The following is a 22,724-nucleotide window of genomic DNA, read 5'->3' as shown; positions in this document are numbered from 1 at the left end:
GACAAGTTTCCAGAAATGCTCTCACTAAGCTAAAATTCAAGGTACAGTCATTAATTTCTGATCTGAACAAAAGGTTCTGTATCATTTACAAACCCACTGTTGAGAGCAGTGCTAGGTCTACAAAAAGACTGATAAACAGCTTAGTATAGATGATTTCCTTTTTTCTGTATAGATTTTGGAAATTAGTAGAAATATATCACAACAGGATTAGTCCTATCAGAATACCTGTTTTTTTTTAGATGGCAGCTTCAACAAACTAGAGTCTGAGTATCAAAATTTCACTTTAATGAAACAAGTTCCTCTTAGTCATCACCTGAAACTTATTTTTTTAAATAATGTATTTATTTTTGGCTGCATTGGGTCTTCATTGCTGCACGTGGGCTTTCTCTAGTTGCAGTGAGCAGGGGCTACTCTTCGTAGCAGTGCATGGGCTTCTCATTGCGGTGGCTTCTCTTGTTGAGGAGCACAGGCTCTAGGCACATGGGCTCAGTAGTTGTGGCTCCCCGTTCTACAGTGCAGGCTCAATAGTTGTGGCACACGGGCTTATTTGCTCCGCAGCATGTGGGATCTTCCTGGACCAGGGCCCAAACCCGTGTCCCCTGCGTTGGCAGGCGGATTCTTAACCACTGTGCCACCAGGGAAGTCCCCTGAAACTCATTTTAACAAGAAAACCTTTTTGTGTTAATACATATTCTACTTGAAATTCCTAAACTCAAAGGATCTAAAACAGGTACTCTAATGCCTTAGTGATATCACACTATTTACAAATATGAAGTTAATACAGTGAATGTGTTTCTACTCCCACTATAAAGGTTATCAGATTAAAAAAAAAAGTCTAATCACATAAAGGAATATAAAACTATTTATTGACCACTGTTCACCAGTATTTACAATAAAGTAAACAATATACAGTTGAATAACATTCTGATTACTACAAAGTTATTATTTTTCCTGGCTTCTGCTGAACCAGTAACCCAAAATACTGAGAAGATTGAGCCTACATGTAAGGAGTGGGTTGGGGTAAAGTTTGAAAAAACATGCAGGTCACGTTTAGATTAGAAAACTTTGTTCACTCATTTATTCCTGCAGATCCTCAACTGCCAACATCTCTAACCATCTGATTAGGTTTCCATTAACAAGTCTGAGACATTCCATGTATCACAGTCTTTCAGTAAATACAGCACACGGATTTCAACTTCTTATAAAGAATGGTTTGCCAAAAGGAAGCTTTAAATGTCCACTTAACTAAGTCTTGCTTGGCTAATTAAAACATACCAGAATTTTTCCATTTTTTTCATTTGGGTTGACAGAGATAAAATTTTCCTTTCAGGGGGTTTTACATATAAAACTGCATTTATATGATGGTAGATATGCATGCAGATTCTGATAGGGCTGCTTTAAAAAATTATCCAATTTAAATTAATTTGTCTCATTAATTACAAAATTGTTTAATTTGAAAGGTTAAGACTTAAATTTTCAATTTAAGTTGAAGTGATTTCTTATATTGCTCAAAATGATAGAATCCCAGAAACATGGGCTCATCCATGGTTGTGAAAGGCTGTTTTTGTTTTGGTAAATGTGTTTAAACAATAACCAAAAAACCCCCAAACCATTTACATATGTATTTTATGTATACACATACAGAAAACCCAGAATGGTCCTTAGGCATATATGAGTTAAATGCAAATTCTAAATTCTGATTGAGTAATGACTATGGAGATTTTCCCCAACATTTAGAAAAGCTGTTCTCTAATGCAGAGGAAATAATATACCATAGTATCAAATGTTCTTTTCTGCTAAAGGAAGCAACTACAGAAAGCTTTTATTTGTTCAAAGTAACCAGTGCTACAGATGCAAAAAAAAAAACAGAAACAAAACCCCCAAAAAACCCCCCCCCAAACCCAACAACTTCCCCAATACTACTTCAAAACGAACATATCAAATGTGATTTTCATTAGAATGTAGTTATTTCTTCACACTAATAAATCAAAAGACCAAGACCCAGATTTTATATATATATATAAATATATATAAAAAGCAATGCAAACAATTATTGAGCTTCATCTTCTGGACAAGAATGCCAAGTTAGTCTCTCTTCATAAAAAGCAATCACAATTTGAGGACACTTCACATTTGCCTCCTTTGCCAGCACCAAGTCCGCCTCATCTGAATCTTTCCTGTTGTGAGGAAAAAAAAAATTCAATTAAAAAGTCTAAACTGTTTTTTGTCAACTGATAACCATTCACTTAAGGATCATAACTCAGTCAAAAGGTATTCAAGTGCTTCAGGGTTATGTGGTTACTTGTGGCTGTGTTCCAATAAAACTTAATTTTCCAAAACAGGCCACAGTTTGCCACTCGTTGCTTTAGCAAAGTAACTAGAATCATCCTTTTAGCAGATAATTACTCTCTACCTAATGATGGTCAACTTCTGTAAAACCTAGGTAGGTATGTTTTTTAAAACTTCACAAGTTTTTAAAAAACATTATCTATTCTTACTTTAAAATATAACAGAAATTACCCACACACTTACCATTTCATGAGAAACATTAATTCTCCACTGCTGTCTGTGGCACCAATTATTCGCTCTGGGTCAAGACCTCTGGCAAAACCTCTTGGTTTATCAGCCTGTTTAAAAGAGGTTAAATGATTATTTACATAAATGTTCCCACACATTTTTTTCAGAGAGCAATCTAACAATATTAACTTCCAATTTGTTTTCATGATATGTAACTGTTAAATAAAAACCTTCTGATGGTGAAACAAATGACCAGAGCAAGAGCCCATATTTAGTACTAAAACACATATTAATTTCCATTAAACTTACAAGCAGAAAAAACAAATCTGGATGTCTAAAATATTCTGAATCATAAAATCAAGAAAGCAGACAAAACTTTCTTCATTCAAAGACACCAAAAGGCAGGAAAAAACCCCAATCTCTTTTTTTCTGGTAATTCTAATCAATTAGTAATTATAAATTCTTGAAAGTCAGTATTTCAAATTACTTCTAGGAATTGTCTAAATTACCCACGTATTTTTTAAAGCACACAGAAACTGTAAACAGCAAAATAATAAAAGCTTTAAAATGAGACTAATCAGTATTGTAATCAATCTGCATTACAGTAAACCTTATAAAATACTTAGTATAAACCAAAACTGTGGTCTGAGGGACTCCCGGGGATGCCTGAGACCTTCTGGAGTATCTGTTTATCTGCAAGATCTCCTCTTTTCATGTATCTGTGACTTTATATTGTCTTTGCAGATCTCCACCAAACAACATAGCACAGCAAATCGAATACAGGACTAATGCCTTATTAAGACAGACACTGACAAGATTTGCAAAAATGTAAAATGTCACTCTTCTCATTTAAAGTTATTTTTCATGAAAACTTATAACATGTAACAGTCTTCGTCATTCTTAACTGAATATACAAAACTGTGTAAGTTTCTACTTTAATTTCTAATGCAGTTAGTACTGATCGTTATAATCCATATAAACAAGTTTTTTGGGATCCTCAATAATTTTCTACAGTGTAAAGGGGACTTGAGACCAAAAAAGAGAAGTGCTTACATAACAAATCCTTTCTCCCCATGAGACTTTTTACATCATTATCTTGAGCTCTGGAGTCAGACTGCCTAGGTTATAATGATGACTCTAACCTTCACTCGCTGTGTGGCTTTGGGCAAGTTAACCTGTTTGTGATTCAGGTTCATTTTCTATAAAATACATACAATTAATACTATGTTTCATAGGAATTTTAAAGTATATGGAAAGCAAATTAAGTCATTTAGAACACTGCTTGGCACATTAGGAGGGCTCAATACAGGATAACTATTGTTATTAAACAGTGCTTCTGCTGAGCATGTGGTTGACTTCCAATTTACTTACAACTGATTCTTAAGATTGTTACCTTTTTGCCTTGGCTGCTAAAGTGTTCAGAACCAAATTTGTAGCCCACCTCTGTTTCCCTTCTGTAAAAAATGAGGGTAATACCTATGATCTTGACAGAATTGTCATTAAGAGTTAATGGACTGGGACTTCCCTGGTGGTGCAGTGGTTAAGAATCCGCCTGCCGATGCAGGGGAAACGGGTTTGAGCCCTGGGCCAGGAAGATCCCACATGCCTTGGAACAACTAAGCCCGTGCGCCACAACTACTGAGCCTGTGCTCTAGAGCCTATGTGCCACAACTACTGAAGCCCGCGCGCCTAGAGCCCGTGCTCCGCAACAAGAGAAGCCACCGCAATGAGAAGCCCACGCACTGCAATGAAGAGTAGTCCCCACTCGCCGCAACTAGAGAAAAGCCCACATGCAGCAATGAAGACCCAACACAGCCAAAAAAAAAAAAAAAAAGTTAATGGACTGTGAAGTACTTAGCATCTAGTTCAAATGATCAAATTTTAAATCCAAAGTCCTTATCAATAAATCTGTATTGTATGTTTAGTCCCCAAGCCTAGATATAATTCAGACCCAAGACCTTTTCCCAAATTGCCATGTTAGGCCAAAAGGCAGGGCAAGTATGTTTTAAAGTTGAGGGCAGAAGCAAAGAGTTATGTAATTTGCTCAAAGCCACAAAGAAATCAATGAAGCAAAGATTGGCTCAAAATACACATGCAGTGAATGAACCAATTATCTCATTTTATGCCAATAAAAATTAATAAAAAAATTATTATCCAAGATTATATACTTCAAAATCAAAGTACTGTTTGGCAATACAAGGATCATGTGCCAAAGTTTTGGTCACTACCACTCACTAATGATCTATAATCAAAATGTGCTATGTAGATTGTTTTCACTGTATTGTAAGGGATTTTCAATGATCAATTTTGTATTGTTTTTACTTAAGACAGCTGGTCTAGATGAGAGGAAATCGTCTGATCTGAAGTCAAATCCATCAATCTATCCAAAATAACACTAGCACAATTTTAAGTGGTGTAAGCACTTACTAGACATTTACACAATGTAGGGTAAACCATGCCTATCCTTTCTGTCCCAAATATTAAATATTAAGTATTTTAAAAAGGCCTTTTAATGATATTTTTAAAGTACTTGAGTTTTAAAAAGTATTTAAAAAATCAAGTCATCCTTTTACAAAAAGCCAGTTTGCTGGCCAATGTTTTATACGTACAGCATCTCTTTTCTTCTTTGATTTGCTATCATCAGATTCACTGTCAGATAAAGATTTTCTTTTTGTTCCATCTTTTTCTTTACCAGCTTTTTGAGAATTAAGAAATGCTTCAATTAACTCTGGACAATCTAAATTTTCTTCAGGTTCCCAAGTATTGTCTGCACTGTGTTCAGTTAAAAAAAAAAAATTCATTCAATTAAACATGGTTCATCACCGTCATCCAGATCCATTTAATACATACCTGACAAAAAGCCCTCTGTACTGCAGATATTAATCATTTCCCCCCTCCCCTCACATTCTTTTGAGGGAATCTATACTTCCTTTTGTGTCTACTTTCACAGTCCGTACTAAGTGGGCAATGTTATTACCTCCAAGGTAACTGAACCTGACTCTAGCAGAACAACTGGAACCAATATTTTTCCAAGTTATGCGGACAACTCACTTTAGAATTCCTCTGGAAGAGCCTTTAAAAAAAGGTGGATTCCTGGTTCCCACCTCAAATTACTTTATCAGATTGTGCCTAGGGTTGAGGCCTCCAATACTGTGTTTTAAAACACAGCAATTCAGAGGCGCTCTCAAATGTGAGACAGTATTTTCAATTTCTGCTGGGTACTCAAATTGGGAAGTGATATAAAACAGGGGTTGGCAACTCACAAGTCAAAATCAGCCTTTTGTATGGCTGGCAAACTGTTTTATACATTTTTAATCGGTTGGGAAAGAAATGTCACAATAAAAGTCATATGGAATTGAATTTTGGGGCCCATAAACAAAAGCATTATTAGAACACAGCCATGTTCATCTGTTTAATGTATTGCCTATTGCTGCTTTTGTACTACATTCTCAGAGTTGAATAGCTGTGACAGAAGCCCACAAAGCCTAGATTATCTACTATGTGACTCTTAAAGTCTGCCAATCCCTGATATACGGCAGGGATGACCGTTTCCATGTGTTTTTCAGAAGGGCTGGAAAGAAAATGAATATCAATTACCAAATGTGAAAGTAAGATCACCCTACACCACTAGTTACAAGATTGCTAACTTTGTGTGCTCTGATCCAAAAAGCCTTTACAGAACTAGACAGAATGAAATTAATCATTTTAGAGATGCTAGGAAAGATGCTTTTAACCTCTAGTTACAACTTGGTTTGTTGATGCCCAGACTCTACTTCTTAGAGATTAGGATACAGTAAACCTAGTGTAGGACCTGAATTATGATGAGCACTTCTGTTTAAGACCCACTAGTATACCTTACATAGCTTCACTATTTTTTAATGTCCTCTGTAGGGAAACCATGTAGATGAGGTATTCTAGGTAGTACAGTATCCAACTACATTAAAAAGCAAACTGTACTCTATATTATATAAATTTGACTCTCCAAGGTAATCAACTAGACTCAAATCTGCTAGGTTACCACTGTAGGCAAAAGACATGGCTCTTTTTAAACATACCTCAAACAAGATACCCTGGATTAAAGGTGCTTTTAAATTTAAAGAAACTTACAGAAAATGGATAAAAAGATCTTAGACTAAAAACAAATTTTAAATGTTATTTAAGTACAGTTAAACATATAATAAGGCACTGAGATTTCTTACTCTGTAAATCCCTTCCACTTCAGGAAATACTCCACCTTCCCATTCACTACACGTCGGTCCAGTACTTTTTCTACCACAAATTCTTCAGGTTCTGCCTCTTCGACTTTTTTACTCTTTCCATTCTGTTTCTTTCCCATTTTTTGCTAAAACAAAACAAAACAGAGATTTAAGAAATGTCTTTTTTGACTTTTTTAGTACATTTTAAAGGCTAGACTACTTATATTATCGTTGCATTTGACACCTAAATTTCCACTTCTATATCCCAGAGCAGATACCTTCTGAAAAGGTAAAAGTTAACAGATAATAAAATAAAGGAATTCTGGATTCTGTGGGTTTAGCTCAAAACTATCACCCACCACCCTTCACTGAAATAATACAATCAAAAACGTTCTTTGAAAACACTGTTTTATCTTTTCCTGGTCTTATTTCTATGTAGTCTACAAAACCAAATTTAGTAGAGTTTTCACTTATTTTAACCACAGGACAGCAACAAACAACTATTAGAAACTATTAGAGGATTATACAAAGGAGAATAACTAGTAGTGACAGCTCTTATTAGTGAACCATAGACCCATTAAAACTACAGCCCCCAAACACTAAGACCCCCTTTCCCAATTGAAACACCGATGTTAAAAGCCTCAACAATTTAAGAGAAAAGATAACTGCAGAACAAAAACATGGTTCAGAACCCTGATATCAATTGCAGGGTCAACCAATGAGACCATAAATAGGTTAAAAAGGACAAGATCATTTCCCCATAATCTCTGTATATAATGTCACTCACCACTTGGAACAAACCTATAATGCTGTCACTTCAAGAGGCCAAAATGCTGGATCATTTTAATTATCTAATGTGAAAAAATCCTTTTTTCTTGGCTTCTCAAGAGAAAGACTCTAAACTGGTAGCCAATGAAACTAACTTACAAGTTTTTAGGTTAGATTTTTTTCTTTTTTTGGGTATAACACTCTTTGAGAGAAGCAGGAGACCAAGCTCAACAGACCAATAACTCAAAACAGATTTGTTATTGAAAATGGATAAACTTTCAAAAAAACCCGGAAATGGTTATTAAGAGACTAAGGGGGGAAATCCCACATGTTATTTTCATCTTGGAATCATTTCACCTTAAAGCAGGTGCTATTAAAAAAAAAAAATTAATTGCTCAGTCACTAAAGTCATCCCTCCTAAAGCATGTAAGCAGAAAAATTAACACCAATGCCTCCAGACTGCAAAGGACATTTAAAAATACGTAATCATTTAGAGGTGTACACACACATATAAGAAATAAAAATCCTCTGAAACTTAAATAATGCAGCAAACACCTGATTTTGTTGGATACCATTCCCCATGTCAGGTCTTACAACTTTCATTAGTCAAGATACTTGGGTACTGCACCCAGTCAAACAGCCTTCTGCCTCTGTACAGTACAAGGAAGGTAATGATGGTGGTAGTGGAAAGAGAGAAGAAAAACTGGTATAGACCAAAGCTTATCAGACACTGATCCTAAATGAAAAACAAAAAAAGTATGTCCATGAAACTAAGAGGCTAACAGAGTAAACAGGAAAACAAAAATAAACACAGAAAATGAAAGACAAAAAAAATTTGGCAAAAGAAATGAAGTATTTACTACTATGGCACCCATAAACTAGTTTCAAATACTCATCCTTTTCTTTTTAAAAGAAAATCCACCCACTTTCCCATTTAAATTACAGCACACATTATCTCACAACACTAACAAAATTATTTTAAAATGCAAAGTTAGGTAGATTCTGAAGACTATCAAACTGTATGCAAAGCGATTTAATTTTAATAGAAGCATCTATTTGCTTTCTGTATCTATACTCATCCTCACAGTCTCAGGGACAGCTATTTCGTTTCCCATCCAATACTTTTGATACTGGTGATTGTAAAGCCAATTTAATTATCTACATTTTGGTTTACTGATTATGAAATTTGAAGGGCAATTCAATCCTGAGGAAGCACAGATTATGCTTTGTGCTTTTTCCATTGATGGATTTGATGGGAATAAATTATGCCACCAGACAGGCTTTATATTTAAATGTTTCTCTGGATGTTTGACTTAAAAGTGCAATCTAATGATGAAACAAATGAAAAATCACCAACGTGCCCTTTATATTGCGAAAGCCAAGGGGAGAATACACAAACCAAAACCATTTTGCTTTATTTAGATGTTAACACTCACCTTTATATAATTCCAATTGTTATTAACGCAATGTGTTAGAATTAAATACTGTGGGAACCATAACTTTGAATTTCGTCATTTTTATGTGACTATTCCAATGGCTATGTTAAAACTTCAAAGTTGACATGGCTGAACACATACATGTCTACAGGTTTACAGAAGTTTTAATGAAGCCTAAGAATGCAAACTGTGGGTTTAAGAAACTGTTGGAGAGAAAAAACTTAATTGCTCAAAAGATCCAGAAAATCTAATTTCCTCTCTTTCCTGGACGTATGTGTGATGTTTTTTCATGTCATGTATTAAAAAAACCGCATTGCAATGACTTAAATTTAAACCCTTCTGTATTTTAGAATAAGCAAGTTTGAAATATGAGTGACCAAAACAATTCGAAATATTCAATGACTTTTGTCTCCATCTAAGTGTGCAAGGTAACCGTTCTTTAAACAGGGCAATGCTGAAAATACTTGCTTTCTCTAGAAATCAGTAGAGTGATTTAGAGAATAGTATGCCAATCAACAAGGGCTTTATTGCTTTGTCCGTGTATGCTTGTAACATTCTTCCAGGTCACATAAATTTTTGTATCTTTATTTCAAGATAAGAATACTTGGTAAAAATTTATTTCGTGCTACTCTCCCAAGATTAGGTTTCTCTAAACGAATCAAGACACTACTAAGCCAAGTCAATAAATATCTCAATGTAGTAAAATTTCCTTTTTGCTCCTAACTCTCCCCATAATAACAGTGGGGCGAGAAGGACTGGAAACTATATATGGATGTAAATTTCTCAACCACAGAGATGCAAAGTTATAATTTTTGGAGAAAAAAAGTTTGCGTTAGATCCATAAATATTTTAGGTTGTTGTCATTAACTTACCAATGTAGTTTTATTGGACGCCATTTTTTATTGCAGACTTGAAGAGCTATTACTAGAAAAATACATAACAGTTAAAAAAGTTTGCAAGACACAAAAAAGTAGCTAAACATAAGTTTTGTTTGGATTCCAACCCCCACCTAGGTAACTCACGTTATCAAACATGTATACAAATCCACAGAGAAGCAGTTTTGAGATTCTGCACAAACTAGTGATACATGCCTAAGAGTATATCAGTGTTGTAACCAAGTGTACCTAGATAACCTTACCGGGCACGTTAGTACCCGAGAAAGCTTTACAGAGTAAAAAATAGACAATTTTTTTTTCCCAATCCAAATCCCACTTATAACCATAGTCACAATTTTTTAAAAAATGGCCAAATAGTTTGGTTCAAAATCAAACGACTGCCCAAACGATCACAATAACCAATTACTGTGAATTTCTCCTCTACACTTAACAGTCCAAAGAGTCGCCTATGTAATGTAATCCCAACCTGGTTTCCTCTTAGCAACCCTCCCTTTCCAATCACTAGTTAAAAAAACTAAAGGAAAAAAAAAAAACCGAGATGTTCCAGTCCCATTTCATGCCACTTTTGTAACCAAATCACCTCTTTCTGCACTTTCATCCGCTCCCCTTAAGCCCCTGCCCCACCCGGCTTAACAAGGCCTTAGCGCCCAGCCCCCGCCCCGCCCCCTCCCCCCCACGGGAGCGCGGGCCTCGTGGTCAGCGCATCCGCGGGGAGAAACAAAGGCCGCGGCGCGGGGGCTCAAGGGCACTGCGCCACGGGGCCCGCGCCTCCCCCGACCAGGCGACGGCCACGTAACGGAGCGCCCGCCGCAGCCTCCGGACATCGGGCCGCGCGGAAACGGGAGAATGCACCGCCCTCCCTGGAGGCCCAAGTCGCCGACCGAGGCCGGGAGGGGAAGGAGAGCCCCTCTTCTTGATGCGGGATGGGGGAGGGGAGAAAGAAATGCGCTTTGTCTAGAAATAAGGCAGCTGTCGCCACAGCTTTCAACCTTGGGGAAGAGAGTCTCGTCCCCTAAACCAACTACAGACGCCGGCCCAGCGCCAGGCCCGCCGCGGGGTCTCTTCGCCTCTCCTTTCCTTCCCACCAGCTCCTGATTCAGGGTCGGGTGGGGAAGGGATGGGAAGCGGGGAACTGGGGGGTCTTTGGGGCGCATGTGGTATCTTAAGCAACACCACCGAGTGAAAGCTAGAGAAAAAGAAAGACACCGACTTCACCGCCTCCGAGCTGCTCCGGGTCCCGGGTCTGCAGCGTCTCCGGCCCTGCGCGCCTCAAGCTCCAGCCACATCCGAAGGGGAGGGGGCTGGGGAGCTACGCGCGGGGCCGCCGCCGGGGGGAGGGGAAGGTGGCACCGCCCACGCCCGGCGGCCGCGAGGGGTGGGGTGGGCGCGCGCCCCGCGGCGGGGAGGGGCCGTGCGCCGCGCAGTGCCCGCCGGGAGCCGGAGCCCGGGAGAGCGAGGGGGAGGGGGCGGTGACAGTGGCGTTTACCGTTCGTGGCGTGGCGCCTGGTGGTCCCCGGAGGGGAGGGAGAGGGAAGCGGGGGGAGGGGGGCGGGTGAGAGCCGTGACCGAAGTCTCCTCGGCGGAGGTTTTTCCTGCTTTGCAGCAGTAGTGGCTGGCGCCAAAACAGGACTCCGCCCACTTCCTTGCCCCTGGGGTTGGGTGTCTCCGAACGCTGGGGGTGGGGGGGTGGGGAGTGGAAATAAAAACGAGCGTCCCTTTCGACTACCCGCGAGGTCGACCCCAAAAGCGTTGGCCAGGGTTAGGTTGGTAGAGCGTGAAGTGTAATTTTTTGACTAGAAGTCGCTTCGGGTGTTTCCGGAAGGGGTCGAGTCGGTCCTCCGCGCAGGGGAGGAAGGGTGGGGGAGGGAAAACACAGTAGAGAAGGCTACTAAGTTTTAAGACGGAGGTAGGGGGAGATTATCAAAGCGTTGCTGTAAGGACTACCTCCGGGGTTGAGGGGGCTGGACCTCTGGGCTGAAGATTAAGCTCCTCCCAACAGCGTTAATTTCAAAATGCGCGACCGTTTCTCACCTGCCCTGCGCTAAGGGGGCTGGACCCAGTTCCGAGAGTCATATACGCAGAACTCGAGCCTTCCACAATTCACAGAGCCCTTTTACGCAAATGACGTCAAGCACCACTACTGGCTGCAGGGGGGAGGGGCACGTACTTGGCGCAAGGAGGTCGTAGAGCGTTCCCGCCATTGGCGGCGGTTAGGGCGTTTACGCAACGGCCTGACGTAGGGGAGGACGCGTTAGTCGGGGGGAAGGTTCTAGAAAAGCGGCGGCAGCGGCTCTAGCGGCAGTAGCAGCAGCGCCGGGTCCAGAGTGGAGGTGCTCCTAGCGGTGTTCTTTCTCGAGCAGCGGCAGTTCTCACTACAGCGCCAGGACGAGTCCGGTTCGTGTTCGTCCGCGGAGAGCTCTCTCATCTCGCTCGGCTGCGGGAAATCGGGCTGAAGCGACTGAGTCCGCGATGGAGGTAACGGGTTTGAAATCAATGAGTTGTTGGAAAGGGCATGGCGAGGCCGTTGGCGCCTCATTGGAAGTCGGCTATCCGCCTCCGTGGGAGAGCGGCAGCGAAATTGGGCCACTTCAGAAGCGGCTGGTCTCAGGATATTTTTGAAGAGGGGTCGTTAGTGGAGGCCTGATTGTACAGCGCTTTCCCCACCCTCAGTCTCCCGGCGCCATTTCCCTTTGCTGGGGGTGGGGGATGGGGAGCTTCCACATGGCGGACGCAGCCCCACTTTAGTGAAAATGGGGCGCGGAGGCAGGAATTCTTACTCCCTTTTTACAGCACGCTGGTTTGGGGGCCCCGGCGTCTCCGCGCTTGAGCGTTTCGGCGGGCTTCGGGTCCTCGCGAGCGGGACTGCGGAGCTTCCCCTCCCCCCTCCCGGGAACCGGATTTGGCGGCCGCCATTTTCATTTCTCTCCTTCCTCGTAGTGTTTTCCTTTTAACTCTCTAAGTTCAACTAGTTTGACTCTTTTAACAAAGAATAGAAGTGGTTAACTATTTTTTTTTTCTGGGGCTGTTTTCATGCCGTTTCGAGGTGGACTCCGAGTGTCTTGTGAGCTTGGGTTTTTAAAGTCTTGCGCACCTCATTAGAGGCTCGCTCCCTTCCCCTCGATGAAATGGCGCCATTGCGTTCAGGAGCCGCACCGAAGGGCGGGGGAGGGGGCGGCGTTCTCCAGGGCGGGTTCGCACGGCTTAGGAGGAGGTAAAACCATCTAGGGTGTCGGGCCGGGTTTGAGGCGAGCGGTAGTATGAAGACCACATTTTGTTTTCCAGCCCTTGTTTATTTGAGTAACGGTTTTTATCTGGGTCTGCGGTGATTAAAAAGGCAGTTGAATCGTAGGAAACTTTAGAAATGAAGAATCAGATTTAGAGCCATTAGCTTACTACCGACCATGTGGGAGGCCGTGGGGGAAGGAGGTCTGGGGGGGCGGTATTCCGGGTCAGAATCCTTTATTTAACTGAAGGATTCTCTTTGAAACGTAGTGTTTGTATTTTAAATATTATTTTTACTGGGAAATTTAATTCTTTACTGGGCAAGACCACAGGTATTTATTAGTGATAAGCTAGAAATCATGATGAAAATGAAATAAAAATGACTTTATAGTTGTACTTTGGTTAAAACATGGCTCAGTCTTTCAATGCGTTTATTGCTATATACAAAACTTTTAGGCTGGGCCGCTGTGTTTTTGAACTTTGTCACTTGCTTTTCTCGTTTATGTTTGCAATCATGGTTGATGATTACATTGATAAACATAAGGTCTCAAGCGAAGGGGGTCTACCTGGGTATTTTCCTTGACCCTAAGCACGCTTATAAAATAACTTTGTTTGTAATCGATAGTGGACAGCGGGTAAGTTTGGAAAATGAGGTAAGTAATGAGTTTTTGCCTTTGTTAGTGATTCGTAAAAGTTGCTGTAGGTGTATTTTTTTAATCTATTTAATTTATTTGGGTTTTAAAAGGCCTATTAACTGACAACATTTGGAGTAAGTAAAATTTGCTTCAGAGTCCAGATATCAGTATGCTAAGTAATCTCTATAATTTTTTTTTAAGTGTCTCAGGAGCTAGTTTGATAACTTGTTTTCAAAATTTTCAGAATCCTGAAAAGTTAACTATATAGGGAAAAAACTGAATTGCTTATTGCTGTATTTTCTGAGCTGTTGGGAGAATGTCATGCGTGGAGAGAGGAACTTCATAGAACTATGGGTTGAGAGTTGTAATGCTGTTTGATAACAGTTGGTCATGGACATTGTGACTAACTATCGTTTCTGAATATTCTTAGTTTTTTAACCTAGTCAACTGAAAACAATGACCCAGCCTTCCTTAACTGATAGCCCAAAATACAGAGCTGTTAATGCAACTTATTTGCTTGCTGGTTTCTAAGGATTGAGTTTTCAGCCCAGGCTCTTTTTCTTTTCACATGTGAAAGTTGTTTATGCTGTGTAATTTGCCAGAAGACCACTAAGTTCAACATGGTGAAGTGTAAATTGTAGTACTTTGTAGCTACGGGATAGTCACAGTGGTCATTTAAATATTTTTATGGTTTTGAAAAGTGAGATGATTACACTGTCTTACTATGTTTCTGCTTTTACGCTCAGTAACGGTTCAGATTGTTTCTGTGTTGTCTACATGTCAAAAACTAGCTATGTTAAAACTTTTTTAAGTTTTAGACACCGTTAATTATGAAAGTTATTCTGCCTTGGTCAGAAGAGAGGTAAATTTTAAGGATATTTTGGTACATATATTGAATGCTTAAAATTTCCGGTAATGGAGAGTTGGTATGTGGGGAGAGAACAATACTAGGTTTTTGAAAATTGCGTTACATTAGAAGCACCACCAGAGGGAGCAATGAAGGGAAACTCACTTTTCAAATAACTGAATCCTGAAATAAATGGCAATTCTTGGTTATAAAAAGGCAACAGTTTTTTATAATTTGAAAATTTATATTTAAACGGAATATTTAAAAGTTCTCTGTTCTGGGTTATAGGATTGAATGCAGATTTTGATAAGAATCTTAACTTTTCAGTCACCAGGGAGTAGATTTGCTGCTTTTTCTTCAGAAAGTTTTTTTTAAACTAAGTTATGCTAGATTTGTTTAAAATAATTTAATGTGAAGTAAATATAGATCAAGCGTTAATGATTTTGAAATTTGTGTAGTTCAGCTGAGGCAATTTTTTTGGTGTAACACAACTAATGCAGTTTAACATATGGTTTAAATTTGATGTAAGTTTTTTTTTTCCCCCCCCAGAAAACTTTAGAAACTGTTCCTTTGGAGAGGAAAAAGGTACTCTGCCAGCAGGTCACCTCATATTTAAGAATTTAATTTCCTGCATACAAAGAGAAAATGTAAATAAAAATTGAAATGATGTTTTCCTTTGCAGAGAGAAAAGGAACAATTCCGTAAACTCTTTATTGGTGGCTTGAGCTTTGAAACTACAGAAGAAAGTTTGAGGAACTACTACGAGCAATGGGGAAAACTTACAGATTGTGTGGTACGTTAAGTGTGGAAGTGCTTAGGGATAGTAGTCCTTCAAGTGTTGGGTTTCTTTGTTTAAAATGAGTGAATCGTGGAGAAAATCACTTTTAAATTCATGTTCATTATTTTAAAATACTGTAAGTGATGAGATTAAATGGTAACATCACTCCTTTGGATTTAAAGGTAATGAGGGATCCTGCAAGCAAAAGATCAAGAGGATTTGGTTTTGTAACTTTTTCATCCATGGCTGAGGTTGATGCTGCCATGGCTGCAAGACCTCATTCAATTGATGGGAGAGTGGTTGAGCCAAAACGTGCTGTTGCAAGAGAGGTGAGCAAATACATAACTTGTTCAAACGGTTTTGAGGAAAATTGCATTTTGCTCTTGCTCAAGATTAGAAAGTGACTTTTAAAAGAACAAAGTTATCTGTATTTAGCCCAAAGTGTTTTTGTTTCTTTAATAGAGCTTCGTTGGGTTTCTGTGCTTTTAATTTCCTAGACTAAGTTATTTCAAAGACTAGGTTCTTATTCATAAGGTGCTTTAGTATTTGGTTATAGGATAGAAGCCATGTATGTTACTCAGATAGTGTGCTTTCGTTCATGTTTGTGGTTTCTTCAGTCAGGATGATTTTTTCTGTTTCAGGAATCTGGAAAGCCAGGGGCTCATGTAACTGTGAAGAAGCTGTTTGTAGGTGGAATTAAAGAAGATACTGAGGAACATCATCTTAGAGATTACTTTGAGGAATATGGAAAAATTGATACCATTGAGATAATTACCGATAGGCAGTCTGGAAAGAAAAGAGGCTTTGGGTTTGTTACTTTTGATGACCATGATCCTGTGGATAAGATTGTGTGTAAGTGTCTATAAGTGCTAGGGGTGTGGCTCTTTCACATTATAAGTTTTGGGTATGTTAACACCTAAAACTTTGTTAAAAAGTAAAGTTTAACTTGTAACTTAGCTAATATTATAGGATGCTGACTTAATGGACTCTGAACTTTTCATTCCAGTGCAGAAATACCATACTATCAATGGTCATAATGCAGAAGTAAGGAAGGCTTTATCTAGACAAGAAATGCAGGAAGTCCAAAGTTCTAGAAGTGGAAGAGGAGGTAACTTCAATTCCATTTTTTTCTTAAGATTTATTTGTGTAAGTGTTTGTTACTAACTCGAGTACTTATCGTAGGCAACTTTGGTTTTGGAGATTCTCGTGGAGGTGGTGGAAATTTTGGACCAGGACCAGGAAGTAACTTCAGAGGAGGATCTGGTAAGTCCGCCTTCTAAGTTTAGAAGGGTGAATGTGCTTGAAAACTATGAGTGAGTTTTAATTAGAATCTGGGAAATCCAACCTAATTTTTAAAAAGTTATTCTTAAGATCTAATGTAGGTTCTGTCCTGATGGGATATTCTGATTTGGCTAGGCAAGAGGTAACATTTTAGAAGTCCTATAGTTATAGTTAAGGATAAATAATTGCATAGATCCTTTATGGTTTTCAGTTTCTGGAAAAGTTAAGATAGTGCAGCCATTTTAAATTTATGAGGTATTCCTGAATAGTCAGTGGAAATACTGTAGAGGCTTGTACGTGTAGGTTTGAAGAGGTTTGTGTCTTTGTTTTTTGCTTTGGGCTTTGTATGTAGGTTAATCTGAATAATGTAGTGTGGTGCCAACAGAAAAACTGCTCCTGTCCATTGTCATTCCTTTTTATAAATGAATATCTTAAGTGGAGGCTTGCCAAGTCAAGCCCCAAATCAGGCAGTTATCCTGATGATGAAATTGAATCACATACTTTAGCGTATTTTTAACACTAAAATACAGCATAAAATACACAGTAACAGGAGTGTACAGCACAAGGGGAAAGGGTTCCTAATAACTCTTATTTATAGATACTAACAGATAACGTGGAGGAAGGGAGGGTAAGGAATTGAGTGGCATGAACCACAGGAAAATAATCTTTTTTTTTTTTCTGCCCTTAACAGATGGATATGGAAGTGGTCGTGGATTTGGGGATGGCTATAATGGGTATGGAGGAGGACCTGGAGGTCAGTTTCTTCTACGTGTCTTAAGATTGAATCACACTGTGTGTTGTCCGTTTTTGAGTGTATACATGAAATTTTTCTTAATGTTTTACCTTTGGTAAAGGGATTAGGTGATGATGGTTCAGTTATTTGTATTTTTATTCTGATTTGCATTTTACCTGTTGTAAATTATAAAAGGAAAAATATAGTTGTAGGGGTTTGTGTACTTTTGCAAAATCAGTTGGGTAGATTTTAAATGAGAATTTAAAAATGCCATTTAAAGATGTCCTGTTGTTCTTCAAGCAAGAGAATTGGAGATAGATGTGATATTTTGTATACTGTTTTCCTGAAAGAGTATGGACAAGTGGTTATGAGCAAGATTAACATGTAAGGGGAATGTATATAAGAGCCCTGTGTTGTCTTAGCTCTTACCAAGATGAGTCTAGGAGGATAATGTTCCAAAAGTCCCCAAAGGAACTTTTCCAAAACATACACAAGTGTGCTCCTGTATCCAGCTAAGGTGGTGAGCCACTGTTAAATATGAAGTGATATGTTTTGTTGAAATACAGGAAAGAGTGATACTTGCTGACAAATGTCCTAATAGAAAGGAACAAGACATTTAAAACTGATCTAAATAATAGGCCTTATTTCTGGTTTTGCCCTCATTAGGCATGACTTAGGAGTCACATAAGTCTATTTCCAATATTGCTTTGAAATCCAAATATTGATTTGGTGTGAGAAGATGAGTTTTTGTATTTACTGCAAGCAATCTGAGACTACCAATTTAAGTTTAATTACATGCAAGTTTGCTAATTTCTGGTCCTCCCCCCATTTCTACTCGGGAGAAGGGGTGGTGGGCATTTTATTTAAGAGACATGGTAATTCACAAGGAAACATGAGTTGGGAACTTAATCTTTCGGACCAGCAGGAAGATGTGGCTCTTCTACTTTGTTCCATTAGTCTACACATCTTGGTCTGCCCCACCCCACCTACAACCTTGCACAAAATATAAATAGGATTTCAAGATATCTTCTAGAGAATCCATGATGTGTCTTTAGTTTTAGGGGAGACCTGTGGCATTACAGGTATTTCTAAAGGTTTTATCCAGTTGTTGGTGGGTAGGCATTCCCCACCCCCAACCGTTTACCAAGGATGGATATCAGAATCTGCCCTTGAGGATTTTAGAGATTTTGTAGAACGAATATCTTACTTAAAAAATACGTGTTTTGGAAAGCTGGAAGTGGGTGTTCAAATGGCATTGAAAATATTAAGTAATTACTTAAAGGCTTATTTTATAATAGGTGGCAATTTTGGAGGTAGCCCTGGTTATGGAGGAGGAAGAGGAGGATATGGTGGTGGAGGACCTGGATATGGCAACCAGGGTGGGGGCTACGGAGGTGGTTATGACAACTATGGAGGAGGTAATAAATTCACCTGCATCTTTATGTGGGAATTTGGATTGGAATTAATGATTTTCAACACGTGAGATTTTTCATTTCATTGTTGTTGATGGTTGTCTTTTAAAAAAAAAAATGTAGAATTGTAGATAGGTGTTTTGCATTTGTTCTGATTTGTTTTTGTGGGAATTTTGTCTTAAGTACTTAGCATGTATTACTGGTTTAATACTTGGTTGTGTTATTGGGTTTATTGTACAGAAATTTCCAAATTTTTTACAGGAAATTATGGAAGTGGAAATTATAATGATTTTGGAAATTATAACCAGCAACCTTCTAACTACGGTCCAATGAAGAGTGGAAACTTTGGTGGTAGCAGAAACATGGGGGGACCATATGGTGGAGGTAATTTATTAGATTTTTCAAATTTGTGATGAAAATATTAGTCTTCTATGACTTTGAAGAAAGATAACTTTCAAGTTTATGCTTGGGTAACACTTCCCATCAAATACACAGTGTAAATACACAGAGTAAAATTCTGGGAAAATAAAAATATCACTGGGGGGGGGATTGTTGTGGTGGAGGTGGGATGTTCAGTGATATGAAATATTTTGGGGTTAGTGAAATGGATTAGATGTTTTCAGTGGAGTTTTTCCCTTTGGCTGATTAAGAAAAAGCTAAATAAAATTGCTGAGCATATTGCAAGTGGTAAAAATTTTGTATGACTCTTAGAAAGCTAATTTAGTAAATCTGAACTTTTCGTTCAAATCATTGTTGTTAGTGGGACAGAAACAAGATTCCTTATGTTTCTTACGCTGAGTATACTTTCTTAAAACTTCTAAATGATCATGGAAGAGAGCCCTCTAAAGGAGTAGCAGTAGTAAAATGTTTTCAAGTTTAGAGGAAAAAGTTGAAAAATCTGTGAATCTGGATAATTTAATCTTCTGAGTTAACGAGGCTAACTAGAAACAAGTAATGGTCTCTGATCTGCATGTTTTAAGGAGTGTATGGCTGTAAAATAAAATCAGTGTTGTAGAACTTGGGAAATCAAAATAAGTTTGCTTTCTCTTGTTCCAATAATTCTAGGAAACTATGGTCCAGGAGGCAGTGGAGGAAGTGGGGGTTATGGAGGGAGAAGCCGATATTGAGCTTCTTCCTATTTACCATGGGTAAGTAGCTTTTAAGTTTCACGTTATTAATGTCTTGGGAGACCTAGCTGCCAGGAGTTAAAAGCTTTTTAGGATCATGTTATCTTTCCTTAAAATCTGGTTAGATGGATAATTTCATAACCTATTTTTTTTTTACTCTTTACTTCTGTTGAAACAGGCTTCACTGTATAAATAGGAGAGGATGAGAGCCCAGAGGTAACAGAACAGCTTCAGGTTATCGAAATAACAATGTTAAGGAAACTCTTATCTCAGTCATGCATAAATATGCAGTGATATGGCAGAAGACACCAGAGCAGATGCAGAGAGCCATTTTGTGAATGGATTGGATTATTTAATAACATTACCTTACTGTGGAGGAAGGATTGTAAAAAAAAAAAAAAAAATGCCTTTGAGACAGTTTCTTAGCTTTTTAATTGTTGTTTCTTTCTAGTGGTCTTTGTAAGAGTGTAGAAGCATTCCTTCTTTGATAATGTTAAATTTGTAAGTTTCAGGTGACATGTGAAACCTTTTTTAAGATTTTTCTCAAAGTTTTGAAAAGCTATTAGCCAGGATCATGGTGTAATAAGACATAACGTTTTTCCTTTAAAAAAAATTTAAGTGCGTGTGTAGAGTTAAGAAGCTGTTGTACATTTATGATTTAATAAAATAATTCTAAAGGAAATTGTGTAATTATAGACTTTTTATTTTAAATAAGTTAAGGAGTGGGTAGTATAATTAAGGTCCATTGCAAAGCTGTTGTTATATTTGTGTAAGATAAATGCTGGTCAGATATAAGTGTGTTGTCTGCAATTCATCAGGATTAAATTATGTAGATAACTTAAGGGATATCTCTGCAAGGAGAAACACCTTTTTAGATCTTTTAGATGCTGCTTCTTCAATGCAAGGAAAGGAAATAACCCCAGCGAGGTACTCTTCAGGGATACAGGTCTAGTACAAGAGAACTCTTGACGGCTACTAAGTTCAGCCAGTCTTAAGAAACTGTGCTGTTTCTACAAAGCTTTAACTACAGTAGTTTATAAGGATGCCAACGAAAGCTGAGGGTGTAGAGCAAAATAGTTCTAAGCTTCAGTTAAACTTCTTTAGGTAAGATCTCATTTACTTTTCCTTTCTTAATTTTCCTCCCCAAAAGATAAACTAATACTCTTCAATGGTCTTTCAGTATAGTGGTTCTCATGTAGTTTAACATAGCTATAAATTGAGTTTAACAATTTATAAACTCAAGAGAATAATTTTATAAACCCTGTTTTCCAATCTGTCATTTACTTAAATTATTTTGGTTGTTTTTTACCCCCTTTTTTTCCTTCTTTCCCATCCCCCTCCCCCTCTATGAAGATTCAGGTGCTTAACATATCATTTTTTTCCCTGCTGGAATTTTAGCATTGATATGAACCATGGACAAGTATATTCTGCTGCCACAAAGACTGTAAAGTGCTTCATTTCAACAGCTGAGGCAAGCCAAGTGATCATTAATAAAGCTTTTCTTGGTTCCTTCAGTGGTGTTGGTAGTGAAATGGTAGGTAAAAGTTAGGCTGCAAGTTGAATAAATCATGAAATTTCCCATCGTTACACCCTTGTGTATTCACATTTCTTGGATCAAGCATTTTGAGTGAACTAGGAATTTTTTTTTATTAAAAATAAAGACGTTTTGTTCTTCTGTTATTTTGATACGGTTCTAGCTTTACATGCTTATCAGGATCAGGCTAAGGAGACGGTAGGGCAAGATGGTTAAATCTACTTTCAGATAATTTATATTTATGAATAAAAGTGTCTACATTATAAATCTTGTATGTATCCAATTCTGAATACTTAGGATTAAATGTGGTAATTCTTTTCCCAATCCCCTAACCTATAGGAGAGACGTAGGTTGGCTGCTGAAGTTTCATTTCTTAGATGTCATCAGAGATTGATTGCCTGGCTTTATTGCCTTTTCAGGAATGTGATAATCAGGGCATATTCTACTGTATGCACCTGTGAGTCTTCTTTGATCCTAAGACCACCACTGAAATTATTTAGGTTCTTTGGACAAACATGATAAACTTCTTCAGATACTTTTTTTTTCCTTTGGCAGGAAGGTGTCTTGCTGCAGGTAACTAATGAAGAAGTGGTCAACCACAGAATCTTCAAGAAATAAGAAATTCTGTACCATCTGAAAGTAGTTCTTGTTGGTGCCTTCATTTTAAAAAGCACTCTTTAAGATTAAAGGGAAATGTTTTCTGATAAAATAACAGACTTCATTTAGTACAGGTTCTTAATATAAAACAATTACAAATTGAGTATTGTTTGTAACGGAGTAACATCAAATCAGCTAGAGAGAGAAATGTATCGTGTTTTGAATTAGGTTTTGTGAGTAGACAGATTAAAATTCTATTTTAAATATAAAGTTTATTAAAATAAATACTTTTGTATTCAAATACTTGGTGTAATGTTTACACATAAAAATGTGAATCTTGTTCTATGAACATTAAGTTGTCTAAAGGATTGCCATCTGCTAGATTTCTAAAGCAGTTTCACAAAGCAATGCATATTGCCATTTTCCTTTCAATACGGATAGACAAACGAGAAAAGCACTGTGGACGTTACTGGCTGTCCCTAATAAAATGCCATTCTTTATACACTGTATATTCAGCGTTTGAATAATGCTACAGATTTCTGGCTTTGCCTTGTATGTTTAACATTGCTGGTGGTGTTTTTAAAGTCATTACAGATTCTAACCAGCTGAAGTGGTCCAAGCAAGTTTAAGTGGCTATGCAAAGGCACTGAGACAAAATCTGTCATTAGTTTCTCAAATGTGAATTAGCTCTGTTTCGTTATACCATTAGTATCAGGTGGTTGTCTTAAAGGGTTAAACATGGTGG

The 22,724-nt window shown here is 38.3% G+C and overlaps 2 protein-coding genes across 16 annotated transcripts; one reads left to right on the top strand and one right to left on the bottom strand.

The window, feature by feature from the left end:
* Nucleotides 1-844: 844 nt before the first annotated feature.
* CBX3 (chromobox 3) lies at nt 845-11,405 on the bottom strand. Of its 3 annotated transcripts, none has more exons than XM_082472153.1 (6): nt 11,300-11,405; nt 9,790-9,841; nt 6,717-6,859; nt 5,127-5,289; nt 2,533-2,627; nt 845-2,177 (listed from the first exon to the last, which is right to left on the bottom strand). In XM_082472153.1, the coding sequence occupies exons 2-6, from the start codon at nt 9,811-9,813 to the stop codon at nt 2,051-2,053; spliced, it is 552 nt and encodes a 183-aa protein (XP_082328279.1). In that variant the 5' UTR covers nt 9,814-9,841; nt 11,300-11,405; the 3' UTR covers nt 845-2,050. The 3 variants fall into 3 exon arrangements, with proteins under 3 accessions (XP_082328279.1, XP_082328278.1, XP_082328277.1); XM_082472152.1 differs by lacking the exon at nt 11,300-11,405 and adding an exon at nt 11,024-11,262; XM_082472151.1 differs by lacking the exons at nt 9,790-9,841; nt 11,300-11,405 and adding an exon at nt 8,037-8,217.
* A 655-nt stretch (nt 11,406-12,060) lies between these two features.
* On the top strand, nt 12,061-22,488 carry HNRNPA2B1 (heterogeneous nuclear ribonucleoprotein A2/B1). 13 transcript variants are annotated; one of them, XR_014266430.1, is made up of 14 exons: nt 12,061-12,288; nt 15,067-15,102; nt 15,200-15,310; nt 15,478-15,624; nt 15,937-16,147; nt 16,302-16,403; nt 16,478-16,558; nt 17,268-17,330; nt 18,608-18,727; nt 18,983-19,105; nt 19,787-19,869; nt 20,724-20,952; nt 21,247-21,319; nt 21,938-22,488. XR_014266430.1 is itself a non-coding variant. In XM_082472066.1 (12 exons), exons 1-11 carry the CDS (start codon nt 12,283-12,285, stop codon nt 19,846-19,848), a joined length of 1,062 nt encoding a protein of 353 aa, XP_082328192.1. In that variant the 5' UTR covers nt 12,061-12,282; the 3' UTR covers nt 19,849-19,869; nt 21,938-22,488. The 13 variants fall into 13 exon arrangements, 9 of the variants coding, with proteins under 9 accessions (XP_082328192.1, XP_082328193.1, XP_082328188.1 ...); XR_014266431.1 differs by having other exon boundaries at nt 21,247-21,382; XR_014266428.1 differs by lacking the exon at nt 20,724-20,952.
* The last annotated feature ends 236 nt before the right edge of the window (nt 22,489-22,724 follow it).

Source organism: Balaenoptera physalus, assembly GCF_965194825.1.
Source record: "Balaenoptera physalus genome assembly, chromosome: 8".
NCBI classification, from domain to species: domain Eukaryota; kingdom Metazoa; phylum Chordata; class Mammalia; order Artiodactyla; family Balaenopteridae; genus Balaenoptera; species Balaenoptera physalus.
Note: the sequence above shows the minus strand (reverse complement) of the source record. Positions and strands in the feature narration are given on the sequence as shown.

Coding starts and splice junctions, on each gene's coding strand:
- CBX3 (XM_082472151.1), bottom strand. CDS start 8,084: ATGAAAGTTGTAAGACCTGACATGGGGAATGGTATCCAACAAAATCAG. Junction 5,290..6,716: donor AAGTGGAAGGGATTTACAGA/GTAAGAAATCTC, acceptor AACTGAACACAG/TGCAGACAATACTTGGGAAC. Junction 2,178..2,532: donor TTAATGTTTCTCATGAAATG/GTAAGTGTGTGG, acceptor TCCTCACAACAG/GAAAGATTCAGATGAGGCGG.
- HNRNPA2B1 (XM_082472066.1), top strand. Junction 15,625..15,936: donor AACGTGCTGTTGCAAGAGAG/GTGAGCAAATAC, acceptor TTTCTGTTTCAG/GAATCTGGAAAGCCAGGGGC. Junction 17,331..18,607: donor GTATGGAGGAGGACCTGGAG/GTCAGTTTCTTC, acceptor ATTTTATAATAG/GTGGCAATTTTGGAGGTAGC.